We start from the raw sequence: 14,281 nt of genomic DNA, 5'->3' as shown, positions 1-14,281 counted from the left end.
AGTCCCTAGACAAACTTTTTAGCTCTTTACTTTTTCTTTTATTTCTCATGTAGGCAGACTTTTTTTTTTTTAAGTTTACTGTTTTAAATGAACACAGGTCAAGGTTCACAGGGGATCAAGAAATATTATTCTTGTATAATCTGTTTACTTTGACCTAAATACCAGCTTTTAAATACTAACCCTGGCATAAAATACTGCTGTAAATGGCAGCTCATTGAACCCAATTTTAAGTGTGATTGTTTTTGTTTTTATCTGAGCTTCCATTGAACGGTGGTATTTTAACTTTTTTTCATCAAGGGATATATTCAGTATTTCTAAGATTAATTCAATTGGTTTTTGTGTTGCTCTCAAGGCTAGAGCTAATGGTCTGCAGTCCTGTGTGATTATCATACGCATTCTTCGAGACCTCTGTCAGCGAGTTCCAACTTGGTCTGATTTTCCAAGCTGGGTAAGTAGTATGTAACTGTATAGTATAAAAACATATAGGAAATAATTCTGCAGTTTTTATCCTCTCAGTTTACATATGATTATCAGCCTTATTTGCATTTACTAAATATAGTTTTTCTCTTCGGATGAAAAGTCCTGGGGGAGTCTTAGAATGTTTAATTTTCTCAAATGTGATAAAGATTTTCATTGATGCTTCTTTTTGTGTTTTTTTTTTCTTTTTGCCGTTTTCACAGTATTTTTTTAAAATATTACAGCATTTATTAGTTGGTTTTTACATATAATACACAAATGTATAAAGAAGACTGAAAAACCTAATTATCTTATGCAGGGACATTTTTAAAAATAGTTTATGTGGTTGGGAACTGTAAAAATTCAGAAATATATATAATTCAAAAATAATACAAAAAAATAGGAAATTCAGTAACACAGAAAGCTACAAAATAACCAAAAACCTTATTTAAAGGCAGATTATCTTAATCTCCTGTGATTTCTTCTAGGAGAAAAAAATTATACCTATTACAGTATATATTTCTATCTTTATGTACATTACCTTTAGAAACTCTGATTCCTGAAGAGCAAGAATTCAGATAGGGATTCATTTAAAAAAAAAAAAAAAAAAAACCTATTGACTCCATTAATAGTTGAATTAATGAGAGTGAATAGGCAAGATTACCTTAGTTCTCTCTCTCTTTTTTTTTTTAATCTCTTTTAACACAAGCATGGCCTTGCTATCACAGTTTAAAACTGTAGTTTAAAACTTTTAACAAAGCTCATCTTAGAGTTCTTTGAAAAGGCAGTCACATCTACTACATTCTTTCTATGGACATGCCATACTCTATGGACATGCCATATTTTATTTAACTTATATTCATTTGATAGACATTTGGGTTTACAATCTTTTGCTATTAAATCCTTATTATACCTCATTGTATATATTGTCAAGCTTTTGAGGGCGAAATAAATTGCTAGGGCTGAAATTTCAAGGTCAAAGAACATGTACTAATTCTTCACCAGAAGGTTGGGTCATTGAAAATTTCAAAAAACTATTTGACTGATTATATTCTTTACACTCTCATAGGTCTGGGATATTATCACACTTCTTAGTTAACAATATGATAGGCAAAATATGGTGTTCGCCAAGCACAGTGGCACACGCTTGTAATCCCAACACTTTGGGAGGCCGAGTCGGGTGGATCACTGAGGTCAGGAGTTCAAGACTAGCCTGACCAACATAGTGAAACCCCATCTCTACTAATAATACAATTAGCTGGGCATGGTGGCGGGTGCCTGTAATCCCAGCTACTCGGGAGGCTGAGGCAGGAGAATTGCTTGAACTCAAAGGGCAGAGGTTGCAGTGAGCCGAGGTCGCACCACTGCACTCCAGCCTGGGCGACAGAGTGAGACTCTGTCTCAAAAAAAAAACTAATTTAAAAACTATGGATAGATAGATCAAAGATCAACCAGTCATGGTCTAGTGGCTCATGCTTGTAATCCCATTATTTGAGAGGCCCGAGGCAGGAGGATCACTTGAGTCCAGGAGTTGGAGACCAGCCTGGACAACAGGGTAAAACCCTTTCTCTAGAAAAGATGCAAAAATTAGCCAGGCATGGTGGCATGTGCTTGTGGTTTCAGCTACTGGAGAGACTGAAGTGGGAATATCTGTTGAGCCCAGGTCAAGTCTACAGTGAGCCGTGACTATGTGAGGGCACTCCAACCTGGGTGACAGAATGAGACCTTATCTCTTTTTTTTTCTTTGAGACATATCTACAAATGGTATTTTGCCTTTCCAATACTTTTTTTTCTATTTTAATTAAAAAATAATTCTAGAGTAACAAATACGGAATAAAAGAAATACTGCTTGACATGTATGGTATGTTCCTGATTGTACTGAAAATGTTCTGGTCTATAAAGTATATTAAGCATAACGGTATATAGCCTTTTATTTGAGATATTTACTTGTCATGTTGAATTATCAGTCTTTTTCCAGTTTAAGTAAGTTTTGAATCAGTAAAGGAAGTTGAACTTTTATCACACAATTTTTTAAGTCTTATTAACATGAATGTGTAGTTTTTCTCCTTCAAGCTGTTAATACTGTGTAAATAGATTTCTTCATATTGAGCTACCTTTGCATTCTGGGAATGAGTCTTCATACATATGAGAAAAGTGTTTTAGTTTGTTTAGGAATTTCTCAGTGACATGAAATAAATATTTTAGGTTTTGTCTCTGTGCTCTTTGTCAAATTTAGAAGCAGTGATCATTAACTCTGTAAAAATAATTTAGAAGCTTTTCTTTAAACTCTGAAGCAGTTTTAGTAGCATCAAAACTTTGTTTCTTGAAAGTTTATAAAAATTGATATGACATCATCACTTCCCAATTCCTTTTAAGGGAATAGTGTTTTCTCAATTTCTTCTATTGTAATTAGTCTCTCTCTTGTGGTTAATTTTGGCAATTTATATTTCCCTTAAAAAAATCAACCCATTCAATAGAGTTACACTATTTTAGGATTTTTTTAAATGTTTTTGTATCTTTATTCTTTCTCTCTCTCTCTCTCTCTCTGGTTTGTTTGTTTTTGTTTTTTTGTTTGTTTTTTGCTTGTTTGTTTGCTTTTAATTCTTCTTTGTGTCATTGATTAGACTAGCCAGTAAAGCATTTGCCAGATGGGAGCAAAATTACAATGTGGGTGTTTTAGTATTTAGGGGTTTGGAATTTATTCGATTCTTAATAGATTTTAAATACAGTAATTTGTAGGCATTATATAGCTTCAAATTTATTTATTTATTTATTTTATTTATTTTTGAAATGGAGTCTCTCGCTCTGTACCCCAGCCTGGAGTACAGCGGTGCTTTCTTGGCTCAATGCAACCTCCACCTCCCAAGTTCAAGCGATTCTCCTGCCTCAGCCTCCCACATAGCTGGGATTACAGGCATGCACCACCACGCCTGGCTGATGGTATTTTTAGTAGAGACAACGTTTCACCATGTTGGCCAGGGTAGTCTAGAACTCCTGACCTCAAGTGATCCGCCCGCCTCGGCCTCCCAAGGTGCTGGGATTACAGGCGTGAGCCACCGCGCCTGTCCCAAATTTTTAAAATGTATGGAAATACAAGCATTGTACGTCATCATCCTGCTTCCTGCTTTCTTAGACTTTGGTTCCCTCTACCCACCCAGGGTGTCCTTGAAGCTATCTCTGTTGTTGTAAGTCCACGTTTTGTTACTTGTATGAATAGATTCTCAAGACCACTGCGTCTGGGCCACTCTTGGAGTCTGGATTTTCAGCACTGCAGATTGGTCCTACCCAGGCCTTCTTTGAGTCACCCATGCACTTCACAGGGTGTTTTCTTCTTTGAGGGTGGAAAGCCATAAGAACTGAGAAGAAAAGAGAATGCACAGGTCAAAGGAATTGAAGGAGCATTGACCATGGCAGGGGAAATGATTGTGAAGAAAGTCAAAAGTGAAAAAAGCTGCTGGCTGATCTTTGAAATCATTTACATATAACAACAAATACATTAGTATTTTGGTACTTTTTAAAAACACCAAAATGTCAGTATTTTGACATTTAAAATTCGCTCCTCGTATTGTATTCTTTAGGCAGTGCTTTATCTGTTTTACTGCTTTTTTGTCTCCTCAAAATCAGCTCTATTGTAATCCTCATTAATAATTTATTACTTTATGAGTTTATCTTTCTATATTTATTTTCCTCAGGATTTTCTGTTATTATTTTACAAACTTCTTGAGTTGGATGCTTGATTCACTGATGTATTCTGTAGTTATAGAGGTTTTAAAGCTGCAATTTAAAGATGAACACAAAGTTTTGGCTGTATAGGTAATGCTTTGTAATTTGTTTTCATACTGTCTTTAAGCCAACAGTAGTTTTGAGGGAATTTTATTTTCCCACCCTCTCCCTGAGACAGAGTGTTGCTCTGTCTCCCATGCTGGAGTGCAGTGGCTCGACCTCAGCTCACTGCAGCCTCCACTTGCCAGGTTCAAACAATTCTCCTGTCTTAGCATCCTGAGTAGCTGGGATTATAGGCATGCGCCACCACACCCGGCTAATTTTTGTATTTTTTAAGTAGAGATGGGGTTTCACCATGTTGGCCAGGCTGGTCTTGAACTCCTCACCTCATGATCTGCCTGCCTCAGCCTCCCAAAGTGCTGGGATTACAGGCGTGAGCCACGGCGCCCAGCCCAGGGAATTTTTATATTCTGCTTGGTTGAAGGAGGTTTGCTTTTGTTTTTGTAAATAATATCTAGTTTTTATGGCATTGTGATTCAAGAAATGTAGTCTGCTATTTGCAATTTTTTTAATTTAACGTGTTTTTTTGTTGCCTAATATATGTTCAATTTTTATAAACTATGGTTATTTAAGAGATCTGCTCTCAACAAGGTATAATGTATACCTCTTAATTTTTGAACTTCATCAGTCATTTTGTTCCTTTTTTTTTTTTTTTTTTTTTTTTTTTTTGAGACCGAGTCTCACTGTGTCACCCAGACTAGAGTACAGTGGTACGATCTCAACTCACTGCAACCTCCATCTCCTGGGTTCAAGCGATTTTCCTGCCTCAGCCTTTCGAGTAGCTGGGATTACAAGGGCGCACCACCATGTCTAGATAATTTTTGTATTTTTAGTAGAGACGGGGTTTCACCATGTTGGCCAGGTTGGTCTCAAACTCTTGACTTCAAGTGATCTGCTCCCCTCGGCCTCCCAAAGTGCTTGGATTATAGGTGTGAGCCACTGTGCCCAGCCCTCAACTTCTTACTGAGTAAGCTGAGGGTGAGGAAGGAAGGTTGTTGTTGCTGTCTCCAGTGGCAGAGATGGAAGATAACACCCGTGTAAGTGGATCTGTGCAGTTCAAACTCAAGGGTCACCAAATAGAGTCCCACATATCTCCTGCCGTCACACATAACAACAGCCTCCCCGACACTAAAGTAGTATGTTTGTTACAATTAATGAACCTACATTGACCTGTGACTATCACCCAGAGTCCCTACAGAATAGATTTTTATCTCTAGTTTTCATGCTACGTTCCACACAAGTACAAAGATGTCATGCAAATCTGTTCTCACCTTTTTTGATAACTCTTCTTTTCCTTCCCCTGTGAGAGATGATTGGATGATTGCTTATGAAAAGGAGTAGGATTTGGCTACCCGCAGCCTTGTTAGCAAATGTAGGCTGTACTCTCCTGTGTCTTTATCAGATAATACTGTGGCACTCCAAATGTGATGGATTTTATTGCCACCCCTTCAGTTTCAAGTTTCAACCCAAGAATGGACTCCTAGAGCTTTTGTCTTTGCAGGATTTGCTCCATTTGTTTCCTGAACCTATTTTACCATTTTCTTTCACTAACAATTTATATTCCCCGGAACCGAGAGAGCATTTGGGTATGTGAAGTTAATTTGAGGTTCTATGAAGTTGTTTTTTTTTTCCTACCTCTTATTCCTTTGGAAGATCTTACCTTTATTTTTTCTTTAATCTGCATTTTAGCCAAACGCATTTATTATTGGAAATAATTAGATGTGAATAATTACCATTTTTCTGCTCTTTCCTGATTTCTTCTGTTCTTTCCTGGTTTTCAACGTCTTCAGGATAGCAAATTCTAGTGTTTTTCTTTTCTCTGCTGAGAGAGAAGATGATCAGATGGAGTTTTTACTTTTAGGAAAATTTCTTCTGGAACTGCTTATAATGTGATTCATTTTACCTTTCTCCAAATTGAAAGTGATTGGTGAAATTTTGGGGATTTGTTGAATCAGCTGTCATCCCCACCCTCATCTCTCTGGAGAGCCAAGTTAGAGAGTTGCCTAAGCAGGGTAAACACTCTGTTCTTCAGGAATGTTCTCTGTCAGTGGCCTTTTCCTCTGTTTGATTCAAGCTATTACGTTTTTTCTTGAAAGGCAGTAGTGTGTATATTGTATCATTTGTTTTTGAGACAGGGTCCCACTCTGTCACCTAAACTGGAGTGCAGTGGAGCAACCCTGGCTCACTGCAACTTTGAACTCCTGGGCTTAAGCATTCCTTCTGCCTGAACATTCCTAGTGCCTGTGACGACAGGCACATGCCACCACACCTGACTAATGTCTTTATTTTTAGTAGAGATGAGATCTCACTATGTTGCCACATCTGGTCTTGAACTCCTGGGCTCAAGCGATCCTCTCACCACGGTCTTCCAAAGTGCTGGGATTATAGGCATGAGCCACCATGCCTGGCCCTAATATATTTCTTAATCATGTTTTGGAGGCAAGAGATCTTCAGGTTGGGTCTGTGCTATTGCCATAAACAGTAGTAACTTTTTTTCTTTTATCAAATAAATTTGAAATTCTTATGAACTGTATTATGTTTAATTTTATTTAGCATTCAGATTACTTACTTTGAACAAATCCTTAAGTAACAATACCTGCTTTTGTGGCCTTTCCTTTACCACTGCAATGAGGATTGAAAATGGTGTTCTGCCTTCAAATTAGTTGTTGTTTTGTCATGAATCCATGGTGATAAAATAAAGAAAATATAGGTAGAGTTCTGTTGTAATGTTGCTCTGACATCAGAATTGCTGTGTGCTATCTAAACCTTTACAATAGTATAATTGCAGTAACTTACAAAAGGCATGTAATTTTTTAAATGTTTATTACAGGCCTAGCACAATGGCTCCTACCTGTAATCCCAGCACTTTAGGAAGCTGAGGTGGGAAGGTCACTTGAGGCCAGGAGTTCAAAACCAGCCTTATTTGTATAGCAAGACCCTATGTCTACAAAAGACAAACTTAAAAATTAGCCAGATGAGATGGCGCATACCTGTAGTCCCAGCTACTCAGGAGACTGAGGTCAGAGAATCACTTGAGCCTAGGAGTTTGAGGCTGCAGTGAACTATGATTGCACCACTGCACTTCAGCCTGGGTGGGAGGGCAAAACCATGTTTGTCTGTGTGTCTGTCTGTCTCTTTCTCTCTCTCTCTCTCCCCGCCACCCCCCTCTGCCCCCAACCCCCTCTCCCTCCTCCCTCCCTCTCTCTTACACACAACACACACACACACACAATGTTTATTATATATTTTATTTCTAAACAGTGTCTTATGATGAGTGTTTCAGCAAAAAAATCTGTTATTGAGGTGGGCACAGTGGCCCATGCCTGTAGTTCCAGGTACTCAAGAGACTGAGGCAAGAGGATCTTTTGAGGCCAGCCTGGGCACATAGCCAGACCCTATCTCAAAAAAAAACAAAATCTGCCACAGTACTGATGAACGTTGAAAACAGTATGCTAAGTGCAAGAATCCAGGCACGCAAAAGGTCCCATGTTGCGTGATTCCATTTATATGAAATATCAAGAATATATAAATCCATAGAGACAAGTTGCTTAATGGGTAAGGGGGTTTACTTTGGGGTAATGGAAATGTTTTGGAACTTGATATGCACAACATAGTATAATAATGCTGCTGAATTATTCACTTTAAAATGTTTAATGTTATCTTTTTTGAGACAGAGTTTCACTCTGTCACTCGGGCTGGAGTGCAGTGGCATGATCACGACTAACTGCACCCTCGACTTGCCAGGCTTAAGTGATCCTCCTAACTCAGCCTCCCACGTGCATAGGACTATAGGTGCATGCTACCATGCCTGGTTAGATTTTTTTTTTTAATTTTTTGTAGAGGTAAGGTCTCACTATGTTGCCCAGCCTGGTCTGAAACCCCTGGATCCAAGGGATCCTCCCAACTTGACCTCCAGAAGTGTTGGGTTTATAGGTGTGAGCCACCATGCTTGACCAGTTTTTTTGTTTCTTGTTTTAAGAATGATATATCAAATATAAAGGAATCATTCTCAAAGAAAGGTGGAGAAAACTGCTGTAATTATTCTTCCTGCCCAAATACCAGTTGGAATACATTAACATTTCTTTTCACATATTTTACTGGCTTTCAGAGGTATTTGTAAGTAATACAGATTTTAGTGGTGGTGGTTTGTACTAATAGTTCTCCTGGCTGTTGCTGATAGAACCAACAAAGAGTTCTAAAATGATAGGACACTGACATCGCAGGACAAAGAACAAACAGTCTCAGCTTACAAAAAAATCCGCAAACGGCACATGAACTAACTCAGCCTTTAGATAACCCCTAACAAAAATCATCTATTTAACTGTATGCACACCCCCAAATCACTAAAAGCTGTAAGTAAACCTTTTCCCTGCAACACGTGACCATTTTTATTAAGACTTTCATATATTTCACCATATAAAATAAAGTGCTGTGAGTAAATATATTACAAAAATGCAACAACCTGCAAATGGGCTTACAAATCAAAGTCTGTTGTGCATATATCAATAGTGATCCATGTCAACTGGACTATGTAAGTGGCTTTTGTATATACAATTGCCTATTGTTATGGTATTCATAAAATCCTATTTTAAGAGCATAAACATCTTAATTTGTACAATGGGAATGATAGTCATATCTACCTTCAGAATGTGATAATAATGATTAGAATTGGTTAATACTTGTGAAGACTTAGAGCATCACTTAGCGAGGATAAGCACTCAGTAAGTGGTAGCTATAATGAAGAGGATAACTGCTACTACTATTATTCAGCCAGAACTCCTAGTGCTAGTGATTGTTTCTAGTTTGTTACAAATTAAGAGCTGGGCAGAATATTTTTTTGTGCTTTCGTTATGTAGTAGTAGCCCTATTGTAAATCTTAGTACTGCCATTGCTGGGCTAATTAATGTGTATCTTTGAAAATTTTGTGGCCAGGTGCAGTGGCTCACACCTGTAATCTTAGCACTTGGGGAGACTGAGGTGGGCAGATGACCTGAGGTCGAGAGTTTGAGACCAGCCTGACCAACATGGAGAAACTCCTATGTCTACTAAAAATACAAAATTAGCCGGGCGTGTGGTGGCTTATTCCTGTAATCCCAGCTACTTGGGAGGTGGAGGCAGGAGAATCGCTTGAACCAGGGAGGTGGAGGTTGCAGTGAGCTGAGATTGCACCATTGCAGCCTGGACAACAAGAGTGAAACTCCGTCTCTTGTTGGGGGAAAAAAAGGTTTTGGTACAGTTTGTCACTTGTGCTTTAAAGGAAAATTTTACTGGTTTACACTCCCACCAATGAAAGTGCCTGTGTTACTGAAATCTCATCAAGTGGCTTTTTTGTGTTTTTAGTAGGGACAGGGTTTTGTCATGTTGGGCAGGCTGGTCTCAAACTCCTGACCCCAGGTGATCTGCCCACCTTGACCTCCCAGAGTGCTGGGATTACAGGCATGAGCCACCACACCCAGCTGGCTGCAGTGAATTATAATCACACCACTGCATTCCAGTCTAGGAAACAGAGTAAGACCCTGTCTCTCAAAAAATAAATAAAAAGCAAATATTACAGTGGAGTGCAGTGGCGTTCACTTGTAGTCTCAGCTACTGGGGAAACCGAGGTAGGATTACTTGAGCCCAGGAGTTCACGCTCAGCTATAGTGTGCTGTGATCGTGCCTGCGAATAACTACTGCACTCCATCCTAGGCAACGTAGCGAGAATGTGTCTGTAAAAAAAAAAATTAAAAATTTTTTTAAAGCAAATATTATAATCCTTGATTTTTTGAATCATTTAATATGGGGATCTTTTTCTATCTCCAGTTATAATAAATCTTAATAAGTTACTATCTTATATAATTATAGCTACCAAGACCCTTTACATTACAACCTGAAGTGTTGTAATCCTTAATTTGATTCTATTTATTTTTGATATTATCTTTTTACTTTTGAATTATATTCTTCCATTTTCATTGCTCTTTTAACTATAGATATCTGCTTGGAGAACAGCTATGTTCTTTAGAAAATTAATATGTTTTAATTGCTTACTTCACAGCAGATGGTGTCAGAGACAGGTAGTTTACTTAGTTTTATTGTGTGTGTTTAAGTATATTGACTTTTGTGTTCCATGAATAATTCATTTCTTGACTTTTAATTAATTTCTGCTTTTACCTGCTGATATAAATCAGAAATGCCTCATTCTTAAAAGTCAGTCAATAAACAGATTTTGAAAAAGCTTTGAGTCACTTGAAACACATTTTTATGTCTTGACATACCTGAACTGTAGCTGATTATTTAATCTTCACTTTTCTCATAACATTTGCTAAAAGTACTCAGTAAAAATTTGAAGCATTTATCGAAAGTTGCGTATTTTATGACTTCAGTTTTGTGTTTTAATCACAACATCAGTATTTTGCTAATTATTACTCTTGGTTTATTTTATCACTGAATTGTCAGGATTAATTCTCATATTCTTTCCAAAATCATTCCATATCATAATCATTTACTAAGTATTTACAAAATTCTGGCTACTTGTGCTAGGCAGGTGGATTCAAGATGAGTAACACTGACCTTATCCTCAAGGGTCACAGTCCTTTTGCGTCTTAAAATATTCCATACATAAGCCGGGCGCGGTGGCTCATGCCTGTAATCCCAGCACTTTGGGAGGCCGAAGGGGGTGGATCACGAGGTCAGGAGATTGAGACCGTCCTGGCTAACACGGTGAAACCCTGTCTCTACTGAAAATACAAAAAAATTATACGGGCGTGGTGGCGGGCGCCTGTAGTCCCAGCTACTCGGGAGGCTGAGGCAGGAGAATGGCGTGAACCCGGGAGGCGGAGCTTACAGTGAGCCAAGATGGCGCCACTGCACTCCAGCCTGGGCGACAGAGCGAGATTCCGTCTCAAAAAAAATATTGCATACACATGCATATTCCATAAATATACATAGAGTTTTCTACGTGACTGAAGCTTGTCCCTTAAAATATTAAAACTTCACTTTAAAATGAAAATCCATAAAAAATGAAAAATGTCCTGAGGGTCTGTGTGCTGTGATGCCTGTAATCCCAAGGCTTTGGGAGGCCAAGGCAGTTGGTTTACATGAGTCCAGGAATCCAAAACCAGCCTGGACAGCATTGTGAGACTCCATCTCTGCATAAATTAGGCATGGTGGCTGCGCCTATTGTCCCAGTCGTACAGTGGCACGACAACAGCTCACTGCAACCTCAAGCTCTTGGGCTCAAGAGATCCTGAGTTGAGGTGGGAGGATCACTTGAGCCCAAGAGCTTGAGGCTGCAGTGAGCCATGGTCCTGTCACTTCATTCTAGCCTGGGTGACAGAACAAGACCCTTTCTCAAAACAAAAAAGAATCTTGAACATCTTCCTGCTTTCTTCAATGGAATAAACTGAGCTGTCTTAACTTTTTAAATTGTGTCTTACATTTATCATTATTAATATCCATTATTTTCAGGTTTTTTCCAGTCATGCTGGAAGCTATCATTTATTTTTCATAACTGTTAATGTGTACTGTTTCTTCACATTGTCATTTCTTGAAATGTAAAGAGTCTAAGAAATGGCCTTGGAGTGAATAGGTTGACATGGTTTTTACCTCTGATAAGTCCATGAGCTTTTTTCGTGTGTAGCCAAAAGTATGGATTCTCATTCTCACTAATGTCTTTTCAGCTTTCATTATCATCTTAAGGATTTCATAGTGGTTCCAAACTAGTTTCTTTGAATTACTGTTAGTAGTCTTATTTAAACTTTAAGTAAAAGCTACAACATGGATAAACCTTAAATATTATGCTAAGTGAGAGAAGTCAAACACAAAGCCACGTATTACATGGTTCCACTTGTATAAAACGTCCAGAGTAGGCAAATCTGTATAAACTGGAAGTGATTTAGGGGTTGCCAAGGGCTAGAAGAAAGGGAGAATGGAGAATGACTACTAGTGTGTATGTGGTTTCTCTTGGAGATCATGAAAATGTTCTGGGATTAGGTAATGGTGATTATTGAACAACTTTGTGAATATGCTGAAAACTACTGAATTGTACAGTTTAAAAGGGTGAATCTTATATGTGAATTATATCTCAATTTTTAAAAATCTAAATACAAATTTTTCCCATGAGACCCTTCAAAACACCACTCCCTGCATTGGGTTTTTGTTTTGTTTTTGTGTGTGTGAAGAGAGATGGTCTCACTCCATCACTCAGGCTGCTAGAGTGCAATGGCGCAATGTCAGCTTACTGCAGCCTCAACCTCCCAGGCTCAAGCGATCCTCCCGCCTCAGTCCCCCAAGTAGCTGGGGCCACCGGCACGTGCCACCATATCCAGCTAATTTTTGGGTTTTTTTTTTTTTTTTTTTTTTTTTTTTGTAGAGATGGGGTTTTGCCATCTTGCCCAGGCTGGTCTTTAACTCCTGAGCTCAGGCAATCTGCCTCCCAAAGTGTTGGGATTACAGATACGAGCCACTGTGCCCTGCCTATTCCTTAATTTTGAATGTTTTTACATTATATGTGATATTTATTTTCTGTTTTTGTGACTTGTTCTATGTAGCTTTTTCAATCTTTAAAATTTTAGTTTGTAATTCTAGTGTTTGAAAATGAGGAATTCCTTTGGTAAGCTGTTAAACACATTTTTATGTTGTGTTTTTAGGCTATGGAGTTGTTAGTAGAGAAAGCAATCAGCAGTGCTTCTAGCCCTCAGAGCCCTGGGGATGCACTGAGAAGAGTTTTTGAGTGCATTTCTTCAGGGATTATCCTTAAAGGTAACTTTTACTTTGTTTCTAATGAAGTAAAATGAAGTTTACTCATTTGCTGGTTGAGTAATTTTTTTATAAGTGGACAATGCAGATGATTTCCTCTCCCTGTGATGATTGCTATAGGTAGTCCTGGACTTCTGGATCCTTGTGAAAAGGATCCCTTTGATACCTTGGCAACAATGACTGACCAGCAGCGTGAAGACATCACGTCCAGTGCACAGGTACTAGTATTCCTAAATCCAGAGCCCTATTGGGTTACTCCATTAAGGTTTTATTTTTCTGTTACTGTCTTAATAAATATTATAAGTCACTATATAATATTCATTCTTCTTCTTTTGTAGTAAGCAAGCCCTTAGAATATTAAAATAGCTTGCCCAAAACTAGATTTCACTAATAGAATTTAAAATTTTATTATTTAATTCTGTGGGCATTTCTAAGTGTATTATACAAATATAGCAATATTTTCAGTGTCTCATTAAATCTGGGTAATAGATTATATATCAAAATCAACAGAAATTCTTATGTCCTCTGGTTGTACAAAAGTAATTTGCTGTGGTGTTTATGGTCATTATTGTTATAATATAACCTTTCCTGCCTCTGTCAAAGTAAATAAAAATGTTGGCTCTGGAGACAGACTCCCTGGATTTGATTACCAGCTCTGCCATCTCATCTGTAATATGGATATAAAAGCAATATATGTCTCAGACAGGATTGTTGAGGAGATTAAATGAGTTAATATGTGTAACCATCTTAGCACCTGGTATATGGAAGGATATTAAATGTTAGCTAGTATTATCATCATCTTATTAACCCTATTGAATAATTATGAAAAGGAAAAAAACATTGACCCCAATGAATGAATGGAAAAAAATTTTCCTTTGTTGATTCCAGAAATGTGCTGAGTAGGGGAAAAAAACATACTAGCTATGAACAGTAATCCACTCTAAGATGCTTGGGAGTTGTTGGATTTAAGATCTTCATTGGTTATCTTGAATAATTTGGAATTTGAAAGATGTCAGGATCAAAGTAAATTGTTATGCCAGAAATGGTATTGGGGGAGAGAGATTAGTAATAGAACATTATGAATATCTTACAGACTCACAACATGACCAAATTCTTACGCATTCGATGTTTTTATTTCTTTGATTTTATATTCTAGGGAAGAAGATAGTTGCCTTAAGTGTCTGTTCTTTCTCCCTTTAATACTTAAAGGAGGGCCGGGCGCGGTGGCTCAAGCCTGTAATCCCAGCACTTTGGGAGGCCGAAGCGGGTGGATCACGAGGTCAGGAGATCGAGACCATCCTGGCTA

The 14,281-nt window shown here is 38.0% G+C and overlaps 1 protein-coding gene across 1 annotated transcript in view; it reads left to right on the top strand.

Moving 5' to 3' along the window:
* Positions 1–14,281, top strand: part of ZFR (zinc finger RNA binding protein) — a 64,534-nt gene that overhangs the window by 41,092 nt on the left and 9,161 nt on the right. The window contains exons 16-18 of the mRNA XM_011980799.1: positions 353–448; positions 12,867–12,978; positions 13,096–13,193. Of these exons, the coding sequence (XP_011836189.1) occupies positions 353–448; positions 12,867–12,978; positions 13,096–13,193 (306 nt within the window). The remainder of the gene's footprint in view (positions 1–352; positions 449–12,866; positions 12,979–13,095; positions 13,194–14,281) is intronic.

Source organism: Mandrillus leucophaeus, unplaced genomic scaffold, assembly GCF_000951045.1.
Source record: "Mandrillus leucophaeus isolate KB7577 unplaced genomic scaffold, Mleu.le_1.0 Scaffold218, whole genome shotgun sequence".
NCBI classification, from domain to species: Eukaryota; Metazoa; Chordata; class Mammalia; order Primates; family Cercopithecidae; genus Mandrillus; species Mandrillus leucophaeus.
This window is presented reverse-complemented; position numbering and strand designations above follow the sequence as displayed.